Source organism: Ctenopharyngodon idella, chromosome 9 (assembly GCF_019924925.1).
Source record: "Ctenopharyngodon idella isolate HZGC_01 chromosome 9, HZGC01, whole genome shotgun sequence".
NCBI lineage: Eukaryota > Metazoa > Chordata > Actinopteri > Cypriniformes > Xenocyprididae > Ctenopharyngodon > Ctenopharyngodon idella.
In genome coordinates, this window is record NC_067228.1 from 12,105,776 (window position 1) to 12,127,900 (window position 22,125).

The 22,125-nt window shown below is 36.8% G+C and overlaps 2 protein-coding genes across 5 annotated transcripts; one reads left to right on the forward strand and one right to left on the reverse strand.

The window, feature by feature from the left end:
* Window positions 1-10,720: 10,720 nt before the first annotated feature.
* ndufa10 (NADH:ubiquinone oxidoreductase subunit A10) lies at window positions 10,721-15,743 on the reverse strand. The gene is made up of 10 exons (XM_051906640.1): window positions 15,565-15,743; window positions 14,980-15,148; window positions 14,486-14,701; window positions 14,251-14,337; window positions 13,976-14,097; window positions 12,667-12,746; window positions 12,395-12,449; window positions 12,231-12,316; window positions 11,980-12,088; window positions 10,721-10,952 (listed from the first exon to the last, which is right to left on the reverse strand). Exons 1-10 carry the CDS (start codon window positions 15,637-15,639, stop codon window positions 10,884-10,886), a joined length of 1,068 nt encoding a protein of 355 aa, XP_051762600.1. The 5' UTR covers window positions 15,640-15,743; the 3' UTR covers window positions 10,721-10,883.
* A 674-nt stretch (window positions 15,744-16,417) lies between these two features.
* Window positions 16,418-22,091, forward strand: faima (Fas apoptotic inhibitory molecule a). Of its 4 annotated transcripts, none has more exons than XM_051906327.1 (6): window positions 16,418-16,493; window positions 17,201-17,331; window positions 18,476-18,704; window positions 19,821-19,870; window positions 20,168-20,204; window positions 21,024-21,189. In XM_051906327.1, the coding sequence occupies exons 1-6, from the start codon at window positions 16,439-16,441 to the stop codon at window positions 21,026-21,028; spliced, it is 507 nt and encodes a 168-aa protein (XP_051762287.1). In that variant the 5' UTR covers window positions 16,418-16,438; the 3' UTR covers window positions 21,029-21,189. The 4 variants fall into 4 exon arrangements, with proteins under 4 accessions (XP_051762287.1, XP_051762286.1, XP_051762284.1 ...); XM_051906326.1 differs by having other exon boundaries at window positions 20,165-20,204; window positions 21,024-21,181; XM_051906324.1 differs by lacking the exon at window positions 20,168-20,204 and having other exon boundaries at window positions 21,024-22,091.
* The last annotated feature ends 34 nt before the right edge of the window (window positions 22,092-22,125 follow it).

A 22,125-nucleotide genomic window follows, 5' to 3' on the forward strand; every position in this document is an offset into this window, starting at 1 on the left:
ATAGTGTTTCATCGCCATCTAATATCCTGCCAGCAGAATACAGCGTTTTTAGTCATTTTCAGAGATTCATATGAATGGGGATTGTTTTGACAATGTGTGGAAAAATCAAAGGAAAACCTTATCGGAAAGGAAAGGAAAACCAAATATCGTTGTCGTGTAAACTTACCCTTAATGCAATGATTGGACAAAAATGTTTTCGCCCTGAGACTTCCACAGATGATATATGTACATTTTTTAAATTTTAATCCACTTCTATCAGGATGTGAAGAGAGTTTCAACCAGAATGACAAAAAGTGTTTATGAAAAATTTGCCTACCCTACCTTTAAGCAGCACAACTGTTTTCAACATTGATATAAATTTCAGGTTACAATTCCAATTTCCTACTAATGACTACTACTGACAAACAAGCTTTGTAGTCATTCAGTATTCTCTTGGTTATCTCTAAAGGCCTCAATATATCTCTAAAGTTCTTTTTCATTCTTCTCGAGGCCCCGACATACTTCAAGTGAAATCAAAGAACAAACTGGTTTGACATTTTAAACAAAACCAGGCCAAAACCAGGCCGTTTGGAGTTTGCTTATGGAGTTAAGCAACTTGCCAAAGCAAACTTTCCAAAAAGGTTTTCTCCCTGGCTGGTAAAAACCTTCAGCACCTTCCATTGGTCTGTTGCAATGGCATAATAGGCATGGCTCTGAAGCTCCTTTAAGCTCACTTGAATTTGTTCTTGATCATTAGACATGACATTATGGTGCCTTGGACATCTGTCTGAAAGCAGTTTCCCTAGGAGGTTCCCTCATACAAACACGCTGCCTGTGAAGTCACTGACTGACTGGGCAGCAAAGCAGCAAGACAACCTTCCTTTGGCTTCAGACAGCCTCACGCGTCATCTGATGTAAACCTCAAAGGTTTGTTTTGCAGAGTGTTTCTTTTCCATTTCAAATGAGACAGATTTGTAAGACTAAATTGTAGCCATAATGAACCATGCTGTATGTCTTTACAAACCTGTATGAGAGAAAGAGGAAGAAGAAGGTGAGAGGTACAGCACACTATGATTTCCATTAACCTACTTTCCCCTCCTCATTCTGAAATCAGCCATCGGTGCGCTGGGATCACACTCTGACATAATGCTCAAAACAACATACCATCTTCAGCCATTGCACTGCAGAGACTGTTCCAGATTTGCTCGCCTCATCCAGCTGTGTGTCACTGACAGGGTCACAGAAGGCTGACATCTGTCCTTAGCAGGGTGGCTTGAGGGAGCTGGTCTGCACAACTGGAAATCCAGCAGATATATTTAGACCATGAGGACAAGGTTGTTCATCTTGAAAATGACTGTGACTCTGTGCAACCTTGATGCCCTCTGCAGCTCCACAGGATAGCGAGGCCTGGCTCCGTTTACTGAACTCGCTTAAATCCACAGCCAAGGTGCTTTGATTCTTCCTCTGTCAGAGAACTTTACTCACTCAGGTGGGTGGAGAGCAGCTTTTTGGACTGCATTTTTGGAATGAATCTTTTTTGGTTCTGTTTTTTAAATCAAGATGATCAAAGGACAACCGAGATGAACACAACTGGTCTTTCACTTTGAAATTAATTACACTTAAAAAATGGTGTGTAACGGGTGGATTTTGTTAATGGTGCCTTATATATTTATTATGTTGATAGTGTCTTTATGTGGATTTGGTTTGTCATTAATCATTTGTCGTTGTTGTCGTTGTTGTGTGATTCACGTATGGCAATACCAGAAATCTTTGACCTTGTGGTGACATTTTATGGTCCCCATGAGGAAAAATTGTAGTAAGTGGACCACAACCACTTACTATTAAAGTTTGTTTTCAAAACAAAGATAGTAAAGTTATAAGTGCTGTCTTACTGTTAGTGTTTTGCAGATGCAGATTATCAAACTTAAACTATAAAAATCCATAATAACATAATCACAAAAATAGATTTTAAGTGATCTTGTCATCATATTTTTAGATATTTTTATAATTTAGCAAGAAGACAACAGTGTCAGTGAACATGTCCCTGAAAATCCCTGTTAGCTTAAACAGTCTGTTGCAAACGACAGTCATCTTCAGTGTGCAGATATTTTCTTCACAGAAAATAATGCCAGTGACAGTGCTTGTCTGGCAGTCTTTCATTATCTTTTCAGAAACATATTGAGACTGAAAATACTTTAAAAATGACCAATGGTCCTTAAAGGACACTTGCGCTGTGCCATTTGTAAACGCCTGATGAAATTTCCATATCGAGTCAGCATTCTTGAACAGTGTTAACACTCTAGAGGAAACAAACTGCTCACCACAGATCATTAGACAGTACAGAGGATGTATGAAATAACATAAACACACTATGAAAAAGGAAACCGTTTGTAACCAAGACTCCCGGACAGGTTTACATCTGGACAAAAGATGTTAGCTGTTAAATGTAGTGAGGAATCTGTACTTGTGTGGGCAGTTGTCTTGGAAAAGTCATTAAATCTGATGTTTGCTCAGCCAAGTACTATGAGGTTTTTACAGGATCAGGTACATGATATGTTCCTAACACGGTTACCTCATAATATTCCAATATGGCAGGATGATGGTGCTCCTATAAAAACTGCTAAATGCATTTAAGAATTTAGAATTTGGTTTCATGAGCTCCAAGTTGAGAAAAGAACTTTTCCTGACCTCCCCAATGACCAGATCTGAAGCTCTAATGGACGTTTTAAAGCAGATTTTCACCTAGTAAAACTGTGGATATCACTTCTTGAAAAATGGGGCTCAGTTCCACTACACTAAGAACTCTTGGACAGAAATCTAAGCACTAAAGCGCTGAAGTGTCTTGGAAGGTGCAGCATTATTCAATGTGTTGACATAATTTCAACTGAAACAGAAAGACAGGGCGGGACATATCGAATAGCTCCGCCCCTTTTTAAAAATAGCCAATAGCGTTTCGTTTATACCACAGCTCGGCCAGAGCCGTTAAAATCAGTAAAACCTCCATTTCCTTCTAATTTCTAACCGTTTCTCCTCCTTATGTCCTCTATATCACTTTAAAATACAGCATTCTGTGCAGAATTCAAATGGGTCCAATACCTTTTGTGGTCTGAGCCGACTCGCGGTCCGCGGAAATGATCCACTCTGTGCTCTCGTGTCTCTGGACCAGAGCGGACTGTGCTCGCGCTGTGGCCGTTCACTTAAAACTGACGCAAAAACGGACTTCATTCGCGCCAATGGAAATCATATTTAAACTATCTGAATCGTTCCCTATGCTCTATATAGTGCACTATGTACCATTCACCATATAGAAACTAGTAAATGTGTGAACAAATGACCGATTTCAGCCGCAGCTTCTGTGTCTGTTAGGAGGGGGCGGGACTCCAGATTCTAGAGAGCATTTGATTGGACAGAAGATCTGACGAGAAGCTGAAGTGCGATGTGATGTCATGAAAATCCGTGATCCATTTCAGCGGAAGTGAAAGACTGTAAGTTTTGAATGATTATATATCCTCAATGCGAATTTTGTCATTGTTTTGGAACACACCAGCTTATTCATAACCTTAAGGATAACATATTCATATTAAAAGCTGAAAAAATTGATTTCAGGGGGACTTTGAAACAAATCTGTATGACTTTCTTCTGTGGAACACAAAATAATATATTTTGAGGATTGTCTCAGTGTTTTTTGTCCATACAATGGAAATCAATGGCTAACCAAAACAGTTTGATTACCACAATCTTTTAAAAAATATGTTTTTTTGTGTTCTGCAGAAGAAAAAGTCACAGGTTTGGAATGACATGAGTGTGAGTAAAGCATGGCAGGATTTAAATTTTTTTTGTTGTTGTTGTTGTTGTTTTTTTTGTGAACTAACCCTTTAAGGCTAAAAAATGGCCATTTATCTTGTTTCTAAAAGTGTGACTCCAGTGTAATGAATTGATAAAATACCATAAACTTTACTATTCAGTTCAGCCATTTGACATTCATTAACAAAATTATGAATTCTTTGTTCATCATCTATGCATTAGAGTAACAATGAATTGATTCATGATGAAGACGAATAGGTTCAAATTCACTAAACAAGATTTCTGCAAAAAATAAAAATCCAGCAAATCATCTTAAGTGCTAAATTGTGCTGTGCTGTATTTAAATGAAGCCCAGTCCAAAACTTCTGCAATTATGGAGCGATGCTCTAAAGTCACTGTTAAGTATATCAGATATCAGTAGTCTGCTGCATCCTCCAACACTTAATACCCAGATCATTGAGCTGTGCAAACTGCATTCGGTTCAGCACTAATATTTTGGCCATGTTTGCATTGTAACCTCACTTTGCATAATGATTTTAGTGTACCAAGCACTAAAACGGCACAGACGACACATGCAAACTATTAATTCATTCACAGTGAGTCTTTGAAGTCTTTAAAGTCCATTACTGCCTCTCAACATATAACTCAAAGCGTCCACCTTCTGACTCGTTCTGCATGAATCAGAGATTTTAGCCTCTCCCAGCACACAATGTGCAGTAAAACCATCATATACTTTCAAGCAGAGGATATTTTCTGAGAAAGAAAATGTGTGCAGTCGGCTCAAACCTGATGAGTCAGCCATGGTCATCTTATGCGGTGTGTTTAAGAGGGCCATTACACAGAGGCTGCAAATCCCCATAAGGCACAATTACCTGAATGAGCTGATTTATCTCCGCTCATCACAGCCTATTATTCCTTGAAACCAAGAGTGCTAGCTGGGCAAGACAGCCACCTTATATGGAAAAGAGCAGTCGATTTGTTTGTTTATTGGGAAAGTGGTGCTGTATTTATAATGGGTGGATGTGGCCGCCCTGGACATTCAGCTCTGTGTGAATACTTCATAAATATTGGGCTAAACAAGCTACATGCTCGTTTAAGTGCTCGTTCACATTTTTGGACAGCACTATTGTGGCAAATACGCTGTGGCTTTGATATGTCTTCACAGCATTGTATACTTTGCTCACCTGCAAGTGAATTTAATGAGGCTATTACAGCGAAGAGCTGACATCTCTGTTCTGAAGAGAGGTATTCGTGGTACTGTAAGATGGAACTGCTGTATTACAGCAATTATTTGTAACCTTTGGATATTGCTTTTGTGAAGCCTGGCATCAAACCAAAGCAATCAGTAAAAGTTGATAAGTATTCATTACTTTGCTTTTGGTTTAACATCACAGCATCATGGCTGAAAAACAAGCTGAAATGACACCAGAAAAAGACGCTTTATTAAACGAATGAATGGTCGTACAGAGCTCTGTAAATATTTAATCAGCTACAGTGGGAGAGTAAAAATATCATTTTTATTTAAAAAAAAAAAAAAGAAAACAAAAAAAACAAGAATGCTGCTCTGGTTACAGAAAGTAAATGCCCTTAACGTTGTTGCAAACACTGTGTCTACAGCAACCTCTACATCGACCTTGGTCACGACAGGTGCATCATGTTTCTCTTGCCTTGAATTTAAAATGGAGAAATTTACATGAATATCTGAATACTCATTTGGGGAAAGAGCCGAAAAGCTGATGGGTGTAACTTGCATCATAAAATAAACCATCGTGTACACGAGTCCTGTATCGCACCACTGAATAATTGCTAGAGGTCATTAAATTTTCAACAAAGGCAGGGAGGAAAGGAAGGAATGAATGAATGGATTGAAGAACACACTGGGAAGGTTCTGACCAGGTGTGACGCATAGTGCTTGGGGTGTAGAGTGTTTTTTTTATTTTTTTTATTTCCTTCTGTCTTTTTTCTTTGACAGAAACAAGACAAAACACAGGGCTCGGAGGGGCCCTTTGTGTCTCGACGGGTAAATGCTTCTGCTCTTTGAAGCAGCTCTACCTTTCAGGTGTTCATTATCCCTCAAAACAAATAGCTCCTTTATGCGAACGTCCCTCATTTGTTTAAGACAATATCATGTAATTAAAATCTAATCAGAGAAAGGAGGGAATCCATGAATATTTAAATCTGTTTGGCTTCTGAATCTTAATGAAATGGTAATTTATGATGGCTCCGGGCTTAATTCTAGCCAGAGAGCAAATTAACTAGATTTCCAGAGATTCCCTTAAGAAACTTCCCCTTTTTTCCCATTGAGTGTGCTTAACATATGGAAATATGATTAAAACATCTATTTAAAGCCTAGACGATTAAAATGTATGTGAAAGACTTTGTTAATAGGAGCTGAAATATGTGAACTTGTTTGTAATATCATTGACTTCAAGGTCTGACAAAAATCTCATCCAAGCATGAGACCCTGAATTGAAGATTTGACATGAAAGCACCTCAACGTGAACAGTTTTTGACAAATGCTTTATCTGATAAAAGATGAGGTAAGAATACCTGACAATGAAAGCTGTTTTCATCATGGCAGCTTATAGCGCCCATGTAACATTGTAGAAATCGGCAAGAACAAGTCTGACTCCTAACATGGACGCTGAGACACATCAAAGAGGGTTATCTGATGCCATTCTCAAAGGTGATAGCATAACCTATAAAAGTAGACTGACCATTAAAACAATTACTGAGAGGCTAGTTTGTATGTTGTCATGAGTTGCTAATTTGAATTAGCATGTTTTTTGAGGAACTTTCTCACACTTACATCATTTTCACTGAGTTAAATGTGTTTAGGAGGTTTTACTATTTGTTAGCTAATTTTCAAAAATTTGACTCAACTAACACACTCAAATTAATTTACGATTATGAGGTCTATTGTTTTTACAGTATTCTAAACTAAGTTAACGCTCACAGAAACATCACAATGTCCTGTAGATGAATTGTGGTTTTACTATCTTTGTGAGAGACATAAAAATTTGACAAGGGGCTGATGAAGTTTAGCAACGGCACGGGTTGCCGGACACTTTCTCTAAATGTTCACTGTTCACTTTATGTGAATAAATACTGTGGCAGCAACAAATTCTGCTCCTGTTTTGGTAGATATAAGTACTTAAAAAAAAAACTCTCTCTTACGTTTCTTAAAACGCATCATAAAATGAAGTGGCAGAAATTCAAAAATAACCCATGATCACTTTGACAAGAGTACACAAGTAATCAAGGCTAGCAAATCATGTTCTCTCCTTGCATGTTAATGATTCACTTAAAACGAGGTGTGAAATCTGATTAAAGTCACATGAGGAAAAACAGAGTTGTCTAAAGGAGACCCACTCGTGATGGTCCGACTGTGAAATTGTGGCCCCAGGTTTTCAAGCAGTGTGAAAGCTTCTCTTTAGAGGGACACAAAAGGTCTTGAACTTTTAGGTATGGCAGATCTCAGCCAGAGATGGGAAATTATCATATCTTCCAGCAAATTCATACTATCAAAAAAAAAGTAATTACATTGAGAATATTTGGAGAAGGACACAGAACTGCTGGATGAATGTAACTAAACGTGACCTTGGGCTCTTTCTTAAAATATAATAGAGTATTTTAAAACATAATATCGCTTGTGTCATGTTTTATGGGAATGGTTTATAGTCAAATGTCAAGGTTAAATAATGTCAGATATTCTGAATACTCTGCAATTGATTTAGCAGCACATCTTTTCTAATGCCAGTGAGAATTCATCGGTTGTACATTCACTACTGGTCAAAAGTTTGGGGTCTGTACAATTCTTTAAAATGTTTTTGAAAGAAGTATTTTATGCACCACAAGGCTGCATTCATTTGTTTTTATATATATTAAAATGTAATTTAATTTTAATTTGGCAAAGCTAAATTTTCAGCAGTCATTACTTCAGTCTTCAGTGTCATGATCCTTCAGAAATTATTCAGAAATGCTGATTTGCTGCTCAAGAAATATTTTTTATTATCTTCAGTGTTGTAAATAATAAATATTTTTGTGGAAACTGAAATAATTTGATGAATAGAAAGTCCAAAAGAATTTATTTGAAATATAAATATTCTGTAATATTATGTCTTTACTGTTACCTTTGTGCACGTCATATGCTATTTTTTAAGAAAACTTATGCAGAATATAATCAGAAGTCGAAGCTGTTACTATTATCTCCCAGGTTGAGTTTATTTTGCTTTGTCATTGATGTTATTCAAAGTTCATTTTACATCCATTCATGTTGCTTCAGGACATTGCTGTGTGTCTATTGTCTGTCAGCACCGCCACAATAGCTTTGTTTATCTTTCCATCCTCCTCATTTAGCAGACCACCCCTCCAAGCTGCCTGATAACGCCACCAATAACCGACAACTCAAATAGCAATGTGACAGTCCTCCATACACAGCAGCACTAAATACGGAGATCCAGCAACTTCACTAGAATTACCCGCTTTAATTCAGCCTCTTTAAACCCTTTTTGAAAATGCATTAACATAGTTTAATTCAAATGTAGTACTTTGCAGATGTGCACTTTTCTAACCACTTCAAAATTTAAATTCAGAGCCCTATTTGCCGTGCCAAGTTATAACTAGACCTGCAGTGCAACATCTACTAAAAGAGCACATATAATAACAGCTGTGGTAGGATCTATCAGTATGAAATATTTATGTTCTTAAAAGAGTGCTGTCAAAATAAAAGCCTCATGAAGACAAATACACAACAAGCAAGTGAAGGAGAAAGGGAAAGTGTTCTGCTCTGTGAGACATAAATCCATAAGAGAGTGGTTTCTTTAGAATGGAAGTACAACAGTGCCCTCCTCTGAGGAAAGCAAGACAAGTAGAACTTCAAGGGAAATTCATCCGATAATTAACATTCTGGCATCATTTTCTTCATGTTCAAACCCTTATGACTTTCTATCTTCTGTTAAATTCGACAGATGTTAGGCAGAATGGGGTCTGACAGCCTCAGTCACCATTTACTTTTATTGCATCTTTCCTTATAATAAAAGTGAATTGTGATTGAGACTTTCTCCTTTTGTGTTCCACGGAAGAAAGAAAATCATAAGTTTGGCACGACATTAATAAATGATAACGGAATCCTCATTTTCGGGCGAACTATCCCTTTCATAGGGCTTAGGGCAAACACACAAGCAGGATAATAACAGTTCTCTAGTGGCACTGTAGTGATTCTCAAACTGTTAAGCGCCCTCTGGTGGTTTGCATCCAAAACTACTTTTTACACATTTAAAATGCCAAGCTGACATGATTAAGAACGTAAACAACAAATGTGAAATAATGGCGGCGAACATAACCACACCTCAATTATATTCTTAGTCATTTTAAAATGAAATAAACTTGTACTTACAGTCCTCTTGGATCTCCTTTGAGACTAATTTTGGCACTTTCTTTTTCTTCATTTTCTCCACTCAAATATTTTCAGCTTTATAGGAAAACAGATTTTCCCAAAATATTAAACAGTATTAAATGAATGTAAATTTATGGAATCCCATTCCTTTTGATAGAGGAACGCAGAGGTTTGTAAATATTGATGAAAGCTAAGGGGATCTGAAGGCCGGCGTTGTTTAAACAGCCACTTTTATTTCAGCGTCATTGGAGATTTTGGTGAATAATCACCCATAAAGGCCAGAATATGAGAAATGATGGTAACATGAGAGGCGCTCAGGAACAAATGAGCAGCGGCGCTATTCCTGGATCCGCGGCCGTTCTCTTACCGGCAGCAGCAGCGCAATCCCGCCGCAGACACATATCATCTCCTCTCATCTCATCTGAGTGACGAGAAACGACTGGTTTCAGGTGTCTAATGAGCTGCGGCCAGTTTGCACTGAGCGATTTAAAAAAAATAAAAATAAAAAAGGGTATTTTAATTGGGGTGTTTAGTCACCGTCTCACCACAATGAAACAAATAAAATATCCGCCGGCAGATTGAATGTCCTTACATATTACCTCCTCAGATGTGAAATTCATTGAATCATTGAATCATTTTCATTCTAACAATATAAATAATAATAATAATGTGACTTTTTTTTACAAGACTTAAAGGATTAGATATATTCTAACGCATCTGAGCTTTACAATGGCAGTGAACAGGGGTCACGAGTATGAGCTGAAGAAAGTGCCTCCTTCCACATCCATCCATCTTAAACGTACTCCACAAGGCTCCAGGGGGTTAATAAAGGCCTTCTGAAGGGAAGTGATGCGTTTTTAAATATGGATATTTTTTTGCACAAAGTTATGAAGTAAAATACCTTGCTTCCACCACACCGCCTTTCGTATTCAACTTATGAAGAAAGTGTAAAACTCAGTTCAAAACGCTTATGCTACGTCCTACGCCTTCCCTATTCAACTTACGGAAAAAGCTTAACTGACGCAACACCAGTTCCGTTTTTTCGTAAGTTGAATACGGAAGGCGGTCTGGCGGAAGCTAGATATTTTACTTCATAACTTTCATCAGAAAGAAGAAAGTCATATACACCTAGGATGGCTTGAGGGTGAGTAAAGCTTGGGGTAATTTTCATTTGAAAGTGAACTAATCCTTTAAAGCTGTACTTTAGTCTCCTATCTAGTTTGAATAGTCAGTCAAGGCTGGATTAAGGGCTTCTGATTGCCAGGAGCCTCTAAAGCCACATGGCCTGACACTGCCAAAGAATACTGATCAGCAGTGTCCGAAGCACATTCAGTTTGACCCCTCTTGTGCCCCAAAATTAGTACAGACAATTTTTTTCTTAAAGCAGAAAAACCACCAGGGGGCCTCTTGGTGCATAGAGTGGGAGCGCAAAGTCGTGCCCAGGGGCCTCATAAGACCATGACCTTGAAGCCAGAATTTAAGTTCAACTCAACAAGATCCCACCCAAGAACAACACTGACCCAAAACGAAAGGAAACAGTTTTTTAACATATACAATAAATGTTTTAATAGCAATGTACAATGATATCTTCAGCTGCAAAAGAGAAGAATATATCTTTCTCCATGGGACATGGACAAATGGTTGAAATACCACAAGGAATCTGTCTTTCAGATGTCCTTCCCTCCAGCGACACTGGTGTTTCTCACTTCAGCCAGATGCCTTTGTCACCAACGTCTTCATTATAACCTTCAGCGTACTTCTTTCCTGGGAGCTAAAGAGAGATTTTCATATCACATGTTAGATTCTTTAAAGCCCTGGTGTGCAATGACAACATTTTACTGTGACCTTTAAAGAAATACACTGAAAATAAAATAAAGTAAAAGACTAGACATTTCATTTATATTCAGGAGCTCCACTTCCGCATGTTCTATGGGCTGAGGTAAAGCCCCATAATATGTTTTAGGGCAAAGACTGACAAGGTGGTGATCAGATGAGCAGATGATAAGATGAAAAATCTGATGGCTGAACACAGTGCACCCAAAGATCAATACAGTATTGCCAGGAATCACTATTGGCCATACAAAGTGCTTTTGTCACCCACCCACCCAAGTCTGTCTGTTTACTGATTTTGTAATGTCACCGACATCACTGAATGTCCTCAGGTGACACTCCTGCTCTGTGAAAACATTCAATCATTGTGCAGGCATTTGAAGGGACACCGTTTGGGCTCCTGGACATACACAATTACTTGTACACAAATGTATCTGACAGAAACGTCATTTAAGGTAGATCTATCATCAATGAGACACCTAAAACATCACTGCTTCCATAATCTCTTTAATAAAATGGAGTTAATATTAACCATCACTACTAATAAAAAAAATGGCTAACAGAGTTTAGGCAAGATACACATAGCTGCACATGGCCATAATTAGGTCTTAAAAGGATAGTTCACCCAAAAATGAAAATTCTGTCATCATTGTCACCCTCAAGTTGTTCCAAACCTGTTTGAATTTCTTTCTTCTGCGGAACACAAAAGAAAATATTGGGTAACCAAACAGCTGATGGGCCCCATTTACTTCCATAGTATGGAAAAAATACTATGGAAGTCAATGGGGCCCATCAACTGTTTGGTTACCGACATTCTTCAAAATCTCTTTTTGTGTTCAGCAAAAGAATTCATACAGGTTTGCAACAAATTAAGGGTGAGTAAATGATGACAGAATTTTCATGTTTGGGTGAACTATCCCTTTAAGCACATACAAGCCACTACACGTGTTTCAGTGGAAGGCACATACCGATTTGAAAGCATAGTAGGCAGCATCAAACTCATGAGCACCGACTGTGACTTCTGGCAGATATCTGGGGATGCAGGTCATGGTGGCTACCTTCTGCTTGTCTTCCACCCTAGTGAATGAGGGAAAAGGGTAAATTTATTCAGTGTGTTCAAAGATGTGGCCAACCTGGAAAGATAATTACGGCCAGTACTAGTAACAGTCTATGGAAGAAAAAAAAAATATAAGTGAAATGTAAATAAGCAAGCACTTACAGCATTCGCATATGGTGGAAAGTGACATCATCTTGCTCCAGCCAAGGGCCCTTCTCAAACTTGAGGTATTCAATATCCTCTGCAACCTGCAAAGGCAAAATAGAGTCAGAGAGGAGTGACATTTGCCTGCCACAATGTGCTCCATTTGCAGGTTTGATTCTTACCCTCTCAATGTCCTGGGCTTGGGTTGAGTCATAGGCAAGAACCTCTGCCTCTTCACTGAAAATGAGAGTTTTTCAAAACTAAAACTGAAAACTTTTGAGATATACACACACACACACACACATTACCAGAATATGCACTTGCTTTGAACTTACACAATATATAAAATTATTGAATTAATAATCTTCTTTGATATTTTTATATAATTACAGCAAATTATGTTAATTATAACATTTATACACATTAATAAATATAATGAATATTAGGTACTGACCTGATTTTAGGAAGGAAGGTCTTCTTGTACGCTGTCTCAATGCTCTTCAGGTAGCTTAAAGGAACATTCTGGAGGTATGGCTGTATAAGGCAATGAAAATTCAAATTCACTGATGTGATGTTGGTCACTCAGTCATCACTGTATAATCAGAACTTCCTGAATTCATCAAAATCTCTTTAAATATATTTAGTTCTTTACTCAGAACCCTTATTAATCAGAAAGCTGGAGGTAGTTTTAGCATGGAAGCTTGAATAGAATTCAAACACCAAACATAAAAAACATGTCCACTTAAACTGCTTGTAAATTATTTCTGCAGTTATACAATGTATAAAAGCCTCCATTCAGGGACTGGAAAAAAAAAAAAAAACATGTATTAATTATTACTATTATTACACCAAATTAAAACAAAACTATACATTAAACTAGGGGTGTAACGGTTCAAATTACTCACGGTTCGGTATGTGCTATGCTCAGGGAAAAAAGGACTACTGTCAAATAAAAATAAAGAAAATAAGAACAAATAATCCAACTACAAGCAACAGCACAAATAAATACAATAAAGCAAAGATACAAATAAAATAAACGGTGCTTTTCAGGTTTTCATGTACAGAAATTAAATCAAGTAATCAAATGTAAAATAACATTGCATATTTGACTGTATAAATTAAAGATCAATCCTTATTAAAGTTACAAAAACTATTCAATCAAGAGCAGTGAGTGATTTCCTTGTCTTTTTGTCTTTTGTTGTTTGATAAACAATAAAAACAGACAGCAGGAATATTAGGCTGCTGTCACTTTAAGACATAATGCACAGACATTATGTATAATATAATATGATACCACTTATGCCTTGTCTTTCTCGACTGATTACCTTCACTTAAGACGTAACCGACTATGTCTGCTAGGATACTCACCAAGACACCATGACTGTTTTGTCCATGTTTTTTAGATCATCGCTGTTTTTGTAATGTATTGGGAAGCAGAATGCGTATCCATCGATAGAAACATACATTAGCCGAACTCCGTCTGTCTGTTTTACACGTTGTTATTTTTAACAAGCCATATTATAGATGCATCGTCAGATTTAAGTTGAACTGTGGTGAAAGTGCACGCCGAACCGTGGGACGGAGAACGGTTCTATTTTTTACAGAGAACCGTTACACCCCTACATTAAACCCAGCCATAATTTAATAATTTTGTAATCAATTATTTTGTGATTATGAAAATCTTTGTCAATGTGTCATTTTTGTACATTATAATCGAAAGATTAATTATTTGGATCAACATATAGTCTGATCCCCACACACACCTTTCCTGATGCCTTGAGATTCTTTTGGACCTCTTCAGCAGGTAAGTCGACATAGATGACCAGATGAGGGGGCAGAAACTCACAGATACTTATATTCTTAACCTCATTATAGTGTTCCACACCTGCAGAATAGCAACCAACACATGCATCATACATCCTGTTCATTTCAATCAACAAAAAACAGCTTTATTATCAGTTGCAATATGACTTTAGTCACAAGTTTTAAGTTATATTTATATTATTTTATAATATGAATTTCAGACATAATCACTCACACTGCTTGCGGATGAAGCCTTCTTTGAACATGGCCTCCAAAAAAACCATGTCACTAAATGGCGATCGTTCCAGAATAACTCCCTGTCCTGAGAAAGGGAAACAGAGAAGAGAGAATGACATAAAAAGCCTAAATGTTACTGTGTTTCCACATAACTTATTCAAATTTTTTATAGGAAAATCCATTAATGCTGTAGGGTTTTAATTTTTAATCACAATATCAACAGCTTTGGTTACCTGTAGAGAGCAGGTGCTCAATAGCATCAGAGTACTGCAGCAGCCTCATCAGGTACATCCAAGACTGCAGGCGGTAAGAGTTACCGTCACTGGCTTTGGGCTCCAAGTAGAACTTCTCCAGACTGCAGTTTCCATTAAAAGCCTGATCTAGAGGAACTTTCTCATTTGTCATTTTGTCAACATAGTGCGTGTCTGGCTCTGGCATGTACAGCATTCCTAATGAGAGAAACATCGAATACTGAACAAATAGTTCTAGGAATAGTAAAATATTCTATTCCAGTACATCCCAAAGACATTCAGTGGGGTTAAGATCAGGACTCTGTGGTGGTTGCTGCATCAGTTTGGGTTAAAAGCATTGTTGCCAAACATATAACATGCCAGAAAGATAGTCACTGCAATAATGACCAAATCCTATCTCAAGTGTTTCACTTATATTATGGTGGCAGTGGATATATAAATACTCCCTGGATATATATAGCCAGAAATTGTCTTACCCAGTTTATCAGCCAGTTTCTGTGCAAGTGCTCCCTTTCCAGATGCCAAGTTGCCATCAATGGAAATGATCTTGCTGTTTTCCTTGAAGCGGGTTGTTGTCCTCTCCCCCAGAGCGTAAGCCCACCATCCATACCGCAGGTTACTGACAGCACTTGTGTGGACTTGAGCCTTAAAGGTATCAAAATATCCTTTTATATTTCATATCATTAAGGTGATGTAGTCTGACAGCATGTACATATGTTGTCATGATCAGCTGCAGTATCTCTATTATGGAGTCAAGCCATTAATGACCGCTGACATTTCTTAAATAGAAAACTATAAAACAGTTTGTATTGGCAGAACTAGTGTCCGTCGCACACGGAGATCCATTTTTATATATTGGTCATGTCTGAACAAACGTGAATGCATTTTTATATAAACGTTACATTGATTCAATAAACATATGAACAGATGCGTTAATCTGACAGTAAGAAGTGATTTCCACAGCTGTAGTTCTACTGTTGTCCTTCAGTCTGGACTACATGAGGCCCGACAGAACAGATGAACCTTTCGTCTGGAGTGCAGAAGATGTTTTTCAATCTTACCGTCGGCACAGGCGATAATGCTTTCCAGGCTGCTGCACCCGGGGGTACAACCAGCCGAAATAACCGCAACGCCATCGCGAAACTTCAGAAACTCCAGCGAGTCTGATGAGCCTCAATGTCGCCGAAGGATCTCTGCGTCGCGTCGCGGGAGTTTTGCGTCATCGGTGCGTCACGTGGTTTCTTCATGTGACAAAAACCCTGACCAAAAATTAAATTTAAAAATAATAAAGAAGTTGTTTGATTTGTTTTAAACACGTTGTTTCTTATTGATGTATTGGGATTGTTTCTTGCATTTCTTTATTTTGTTTGTTGTTGAGTCTTCCACCACAGGAAATATTATATTTACATTGTATTATAATAGTATATGATAATGATAATGATAATAATAATAATACATTATTATTACTACTACTTTAAATAAATAAATAAAACAAAGAAGTCAAAAGAATATTACAGAAGGGGGTAATTATTACAATACACATTCAAAAGATTACACAGCTTAAGGAATGTTTTTATCGCCTATGCAGAGCATACATTTCTGCACAAAATTGTTTTGGAAACTGTGTTACAATGAAATAAACGTAAACCAATTTATTTTACAGTACGTGCACTTAGTGTACTCACAGTGAACTTAACCAATATTAGGTAACTTTGGATTAAAGTTAGGTTAGTTGCGTGCATTGTGTGTACACGCGGAACACAGGACTGTAAAATAAAGTGCTACCAATAAAATAATCGATTACAAAATATTTTACTATCACCATAGGTCCAGTATGTGTTTTTTTTTTAGCTGTCCATCACATAAACATAATATGTCTATGGTCCATCACCACCAGATGGCGCTACACTAATTTCCTGTCCGTGTGTTTGGCTTATGTACAGTGAGATCGCGCACAGTTCAGAGTTTAGGTGGAAAAACGTGGATAAATGTATGTTTACATTTGTGTGCTGGACAATGTTAGTACCTGAATATGGATATGCATGTATGTGTGGCAGTCCATGGGCAGCAGCATCCCATCGTGCATCATAACGGCTAGTAATTCATTGCCAATAGATGTCAGTAGAGTTGACTGTGGCGTTTAACGCGGACAGAAGAAGAATAAGCTGTTGCCAGGGTAACAGTTGTTAGCTGGCGCAGATTTGTTGTTGGCTAATTTTGGAGCTAGTGTGTTGATGATTTTGACGACAGTTGTGTTAATATTTGCTGCCTTGTCAAATATAGAGAGAAGCGCTTTATTTCTGCTCTGACTGGAATCGGTAACTATATGTATTTTTTACTGTCTTTACTGCTCTGAATCTGTGTTTTGAATGACCGACAGTTTGTTCAGTATCAGATTTGATGGCTCTGATACATCGTCAACCACACGTTTAGTTAAGGTTTTTAAATGTTCTTCCTAAAGAATGGTAAATCATATAACCAAATTATTTTCAGACAACAAGGCCGTTTAACAATGCGATTGTTGATGTTAGTGTTGTATTTTTTATTATTATACTAGCGTTTATTGGGTATGAAGCAAGACTTACATCTGCATTTACACTGTACTCATCTTCTCTGTTTTCTGTTCATTTCAGTCTATTCTCGTGTTTACTATTACCATGTGATATAATGAGCAATTCCCATTCATATCTCTGTTAGGTACTGGAGGGCAGAGGATGTCAGGAGATCTTGTAGCTGTGTGGGAAGTGGCTTTGAGTGATGGTGTGCACAGGATTGAATTTGAGCACGGCACAACCACAGGAAAACGGGTTATTTACATTGATGGAAAAGTAAGAATCTTTTAGCTGACACTCAGGAGGATAATATTTGTTACATTTCAGTAGTACTTGTAGAATCCACTAATGACAGTTTATTTAAAAACAAAACAAAATGAAAACTTATTATTAAAAAAAATATTAAAACAAAAACGAACCAAGGATGTGAATAAAAATTGCAGTTATTTTGTTGCCATTTGTAATATTAGAATGTATTGAAGAAAATCTATGTAGAAAATCAGTTGGCAAATAATAATTATAAAATTAAAAAACATAATAATAATAAAATAATAATACAAATAATTATTAAAATTAAAAATGAATTCAAAATGTTATATTTTAATATCTTTTTAATGTAATGTATGCCTATGAATTTTCAGCATCATTACTCCAATCTTCAGTGTCACCTGATCCTTCAGAAATCATCATTCTACTATGCTGATTTGCTGCTCAAGAAACATTTCTTCTTATTATTAATAATATTTATATCACTTAATAGTTTTGTGTGAACCATTTTAACTGTTTTTTGTTTTTTTTAGGATTCATTGTTAAATAGACCCCAAACCTTTGAATGATAGTGTACACTACAGTTCTAGTGCACACTAAACCAGATTGTTTATACCCTGTGCCGAATAGGCCATTCCAGATGACAAACAAGTTTTTAATATTAGGAGAACATCCACCAACATGTTCTTTCTGTCAAAACCTGACTTTATCCCTGAAGCATGTTTTAGTATACTGTGCTGGTTTTAACCCTGTGAGAAACCTTTTTTACTCAACACTGTTTAAGAAATTTTGAACAAAGTTAAACCAAATACAGTTTTAAAGGTTAAGTTTTAGCAAAAATAGATTGTGAAAACTCAATATAGTTTTACCATAAATTTTCTCATCAAGAAAATAGCCACAGAAGCTGGCATGGTGTTAAAAAACAAACAAACAAGAGCACACTAATTAATTGAAGAAAATCTATGTAGAAAATCGGTTACCAGGGACAATTATGCGATCAATTATGCAGTTAAGAATCTGTATTCCAGAGAGTCGTTTAATTAGGGATTTATACAGAATTATGATTATACAGAAATTTGTGACATGAGTATTTCATAATAATGATGAGAAAATAAGTGCAGGTTCCTCACTGTTTTGTTCATGACTTTCATAGGAAGTCATACGGAGAGATTGGATGTTCAAACTGGTTGGAAAGGAGACTTTTCATGTGGGTGGCACAGACACGAAGGCCACTATTAACATAGATGCAGTGAGTGGCTTTGCATACGAGTACACTCTAGAGATCAACGGACAGAGCCTGAAGAAGTACATGGAGAATCGCTCCAAAGTTACCAGCACGTGGCTCCTCAACCTAGATGGCATCGACTGCAGAGTGGTTCTGGGTAAGAAACAACTGATCATAGGTTCCTCAAATAAATATGGGATTTGATTGATCTGTGATGAAATTTGTCCCTCTTATTTCCTCCCCTTCTGTATCATAGAATGTAGCATCCAAAAGCAGGTATTAATTTTAACAGGAATAGTAGTAGGCTAATAACTTGTGAATGATATATGTAATATGTAAAGCAATCCTCTGTTTTGCCACTAAAGTACAGCTGATCTCTAAAATGCTGAAAGCCTTTCCTCATTTGTGACCTGCCGCACAGCAGCAGTGATTAACTTTAGCGTAAATGAAGGCAAAAAAAAATTACAAATCCCTTTAACTAATTAGTTCTTAACAATAGGAGGTGCTTCTAATAATAAACAAACATTCTCAAACAGTCTTGTTAACCTGATGGGGGCGCTAGTGAGCAGGTGGATATCTGGCTTTAGTAAACATTTATCAGCTCATGCCAAAAGAACCTATGACCTAGTTTGATAACACTTGGTCTATAAACATTGTTAACCATGAAAGAGAAACTTCCAAGGACTTTCCAGACCTTTGATTTATGTTTATATGGCTCACCCAGGGTGTAGCAGCAAATGTTGAGCTAGGACTGCTTTAAGACTAGCCACTGATTTATCAGTTATGCTGAACCTGACAGTATGAAACTCAACTAAAACATCTGACTAGTTTCATATTTATTAAGGGGTGTGGTTGCTAAAACCATAGGAGGCCACAGGCTGAATTCTCCATTTTTCAGATCCTCTCAACTGCATGTTATCATCATATAATCAAGTTACTCATTACTTGTGGTCATTTGGCTCGTGATTTTAAAAAACAATGATGCACAGATATTGTATTTCATAACTGACAATTAATCTAGTTAAAAAGACAAGTCAAGTGTCAAAAAGAAAGGCTCAGCACAAGACACAAGAATGTAATCACAGTGGCAAAAATGCATAAGATAAGGCTGAGGTTCTAGATTTACAGTAAGCCACAGTCTCACTAAGAGTCAGTGAGACTAGTATAAAGACTCAAAGTATAGTGAAGTAGTGTTTATATTGCTGTTTTAACTTTTATCACTTATCCTGCAACCTGCTAATTCATCACTTATAAACTCTTCCATCTTCAACAGAGAAAGATACCATGGATATATGGTGCAATGGACAGAAAATGGAAACAGCTGTAAGTCCAATTTATTTTTAAATTTTAAATTTTCAAATTTTGGTAACACTTTAACAATTAGGTCACTAGTAATGAACAATACTTTTAACACATGTAATAATCTAGGTTGAAAGGATAGTTCACCCAAAAATGAAAATTCTGTCATCATTTACTCACCCTCAAGTGTCAGTAACCAAACAGATCTTGCCCCCCATTGACTACCACAGTATTTATTTTTCCTACTATGGTAGTAAATTGGGGGGCGAGATCTGTTTGGTTACTGACATTATTCCAAATATCTTCTTTTGTGTTCAGCAGAACAAAGAAATTGATACAGATTTGGAACTACTTGAGGGTGAGTAAATGATGACAGAATTTTCATCTTTGGGTGAAATATCCTTTTAATTTCTACTTAATACAGTAGTCAACATTTGAAGTGGATCAAAAAAGTTCATCAAAGTTGTCCTAAGAACTAAGTTGTCCTAAGAAGGTTTTAGGACAATTTTGATGAAAGGTTTTGATCCACTTCAAATGTTGACTACTGTATTAACCTAGATTATAAATGCTGTAAAAATGTTGTTCTTTTTTAGTTCATGGTACCTAAAGCATTAACAAATGTTATTACATTGAACCTTATTGTAAAGTGTTACTATTACTTTTTATTTTAATATTATTATATTATTTTGGAAATAATAACCCCAACCCTAGTCTTAGTTTTAGCAAATTCATTAAGCCACCACAATCTTTAGCACCTCTCAATAAAGGTCTTACTCTTTAAAGTGGGTGTGAATACAGTAAACAGCACCTGATCAGCCTTTAATTCAGTCTCAGATCAACAACACATCATATATTGCAGTCTTGGTTCACTGTGGATGAAAAACAATCCCATCAGATTGAATCAAATTACTTGTGCAACTAATTTGTAATAAAATCAGTCTAAAGTCTATGTATTTTCTCTCACTCTAAAACTACAGTACTGTACAGCTATCTAATGCAGTTTAGATTAATCACTCTGACATTAACAGGGCTAAGAGAATGTAAAAATGTGACTGATGTTTGACTCTGTCAAAGTAGATGGTCACAAACCTACTGAGCGTACCGGTTCAGCAACATATGTGACTAACATAACTACCATTCATTCAAGAGAAAAACATTCATCTTTCCTGCTCCTCAGGGTGAGTTTGTTGATGACGGCACAGAGACGCACTTCTCCCTGGGTGACCATGACTGCTGCATCAAGGCTGTGAGCAGCGGCAAGAGACGAGATGGCATCATTCACACACTGCTGGTGGACGGCATGGAAATCTCAGAGTCAGAATGATCTGTGTGAATGAATGCGTGTGTGAGTGTTTGGATTATCCATCAAGAGTGTATATATGGATGTTGAGATAGCATGTGCTCATTTGTGATCAGTCTGACCACAGCATGTGCTGGTTCAGTGATGGACCATTTTGAGGCATGAGAGACAGATGTGTCTTACAAACATATAGTTTAGTAATATTTCTATATACCTCACATAGCAACATTAGAAAAAGTGTTTTAACCATCTAAATGGTTAATTTCTTAATTCCTGTAAGTAATGTCAGTGTGTTTTTTGCTCTCACAGTGCAGTTAACTTTGACACAAAAAGATGTGAGGATGGCTGGACCTTTACTGGATAGTTTGATATGATGGCCATGTCATGTGTAGACAAGACTGTTGATGTCAAAAAATTTTATTCTTTGTGCGGTAGCACAATCATGTTCTTTAATGCATAGAGTGGATTAAATGTGAACATCGTTTACGTCTTATAAATACGGTCAGACTTCAGCAATAAAATTCTTCAGGAAATATACTGTAATGTAACTGTGTTTTTAGCTCAAGGCCTTGTGACAAGCAAGATGTTTTCTTTCATTCAGTCTTTATGTGTCTGGTGAATTCAGTGTGTTGTGACGTGCTAGTTCTCTGTTGACATCAGCTTCCTTCTGAAACAATGATCTTAAATGTGAAAAATTTTATCATGACATACTGTATTAAACAATTCTTAGGTGGAACTGAAAAATGATCTGAACCCAAATATGAATCAAGTTATGTTTCCCTAAGAAGTTAAATATTTACTAGTTTAACAATTTTATATTTTTCTTAGTAGAATGGAAATTTGATTTGTATTAAAATGTTTGTTCATTTAAATAAAGTATTAGAATGGTGGCATCAGTATTGAAACCTCAGTATATTTGCTATTAAAATCTTCTTTTGACCCTGATGTATTTCATCTGTTTATATGAAGAGCAAATTTT

Excerpts from the sequence above, each read along its gene's own strand:
- ndufa10 (XM_051906640.1), bottom strand. The coding sequence starts at position 15,639 with ATGGCGTTGCGGTTATTTCGGCTGGTTGTACCCCCGGGTGCAGCAGCC. Across the intron at positions 14,098-14,250 it reads AGGCTTCATCCGCAAGCAGT|GTGTGGAACACTATAATGAG; the intron begins GTGAGTGATTAT and ends GCTATTCTGCAG. Across the intron at positions 12,317-12,394 it reads AAGCCCAGGACATTGAGAGG|GTTGCAGAGGATATTGAATA; the intron begins GTAAGAATCAAA and ends TTGCCTTTGCAG.
- faima (XM_051906324.1), top strand. The coding sequence starts at position 16,439 with ATGTACAGTGAGATCGCGCACAGTTCAGAGTTTAGGTGGAAAAACGTG. Across the intron at positions 18,705-19,820 it reads CGACTGCAGAGTGGTTCTGG|AGAAAGATACCATGGATATA; the intron begins GTAAGAAACAAC and ends CATCTTCAACAG. Across the intron at positions 19,871-21,023 it reads GACAGAAAATGGAAACAGCT|GGTGAGTTTGTTGATGACGG; the intron begins GTAAGTCCAATT and ends CCTGCTCCTCAG.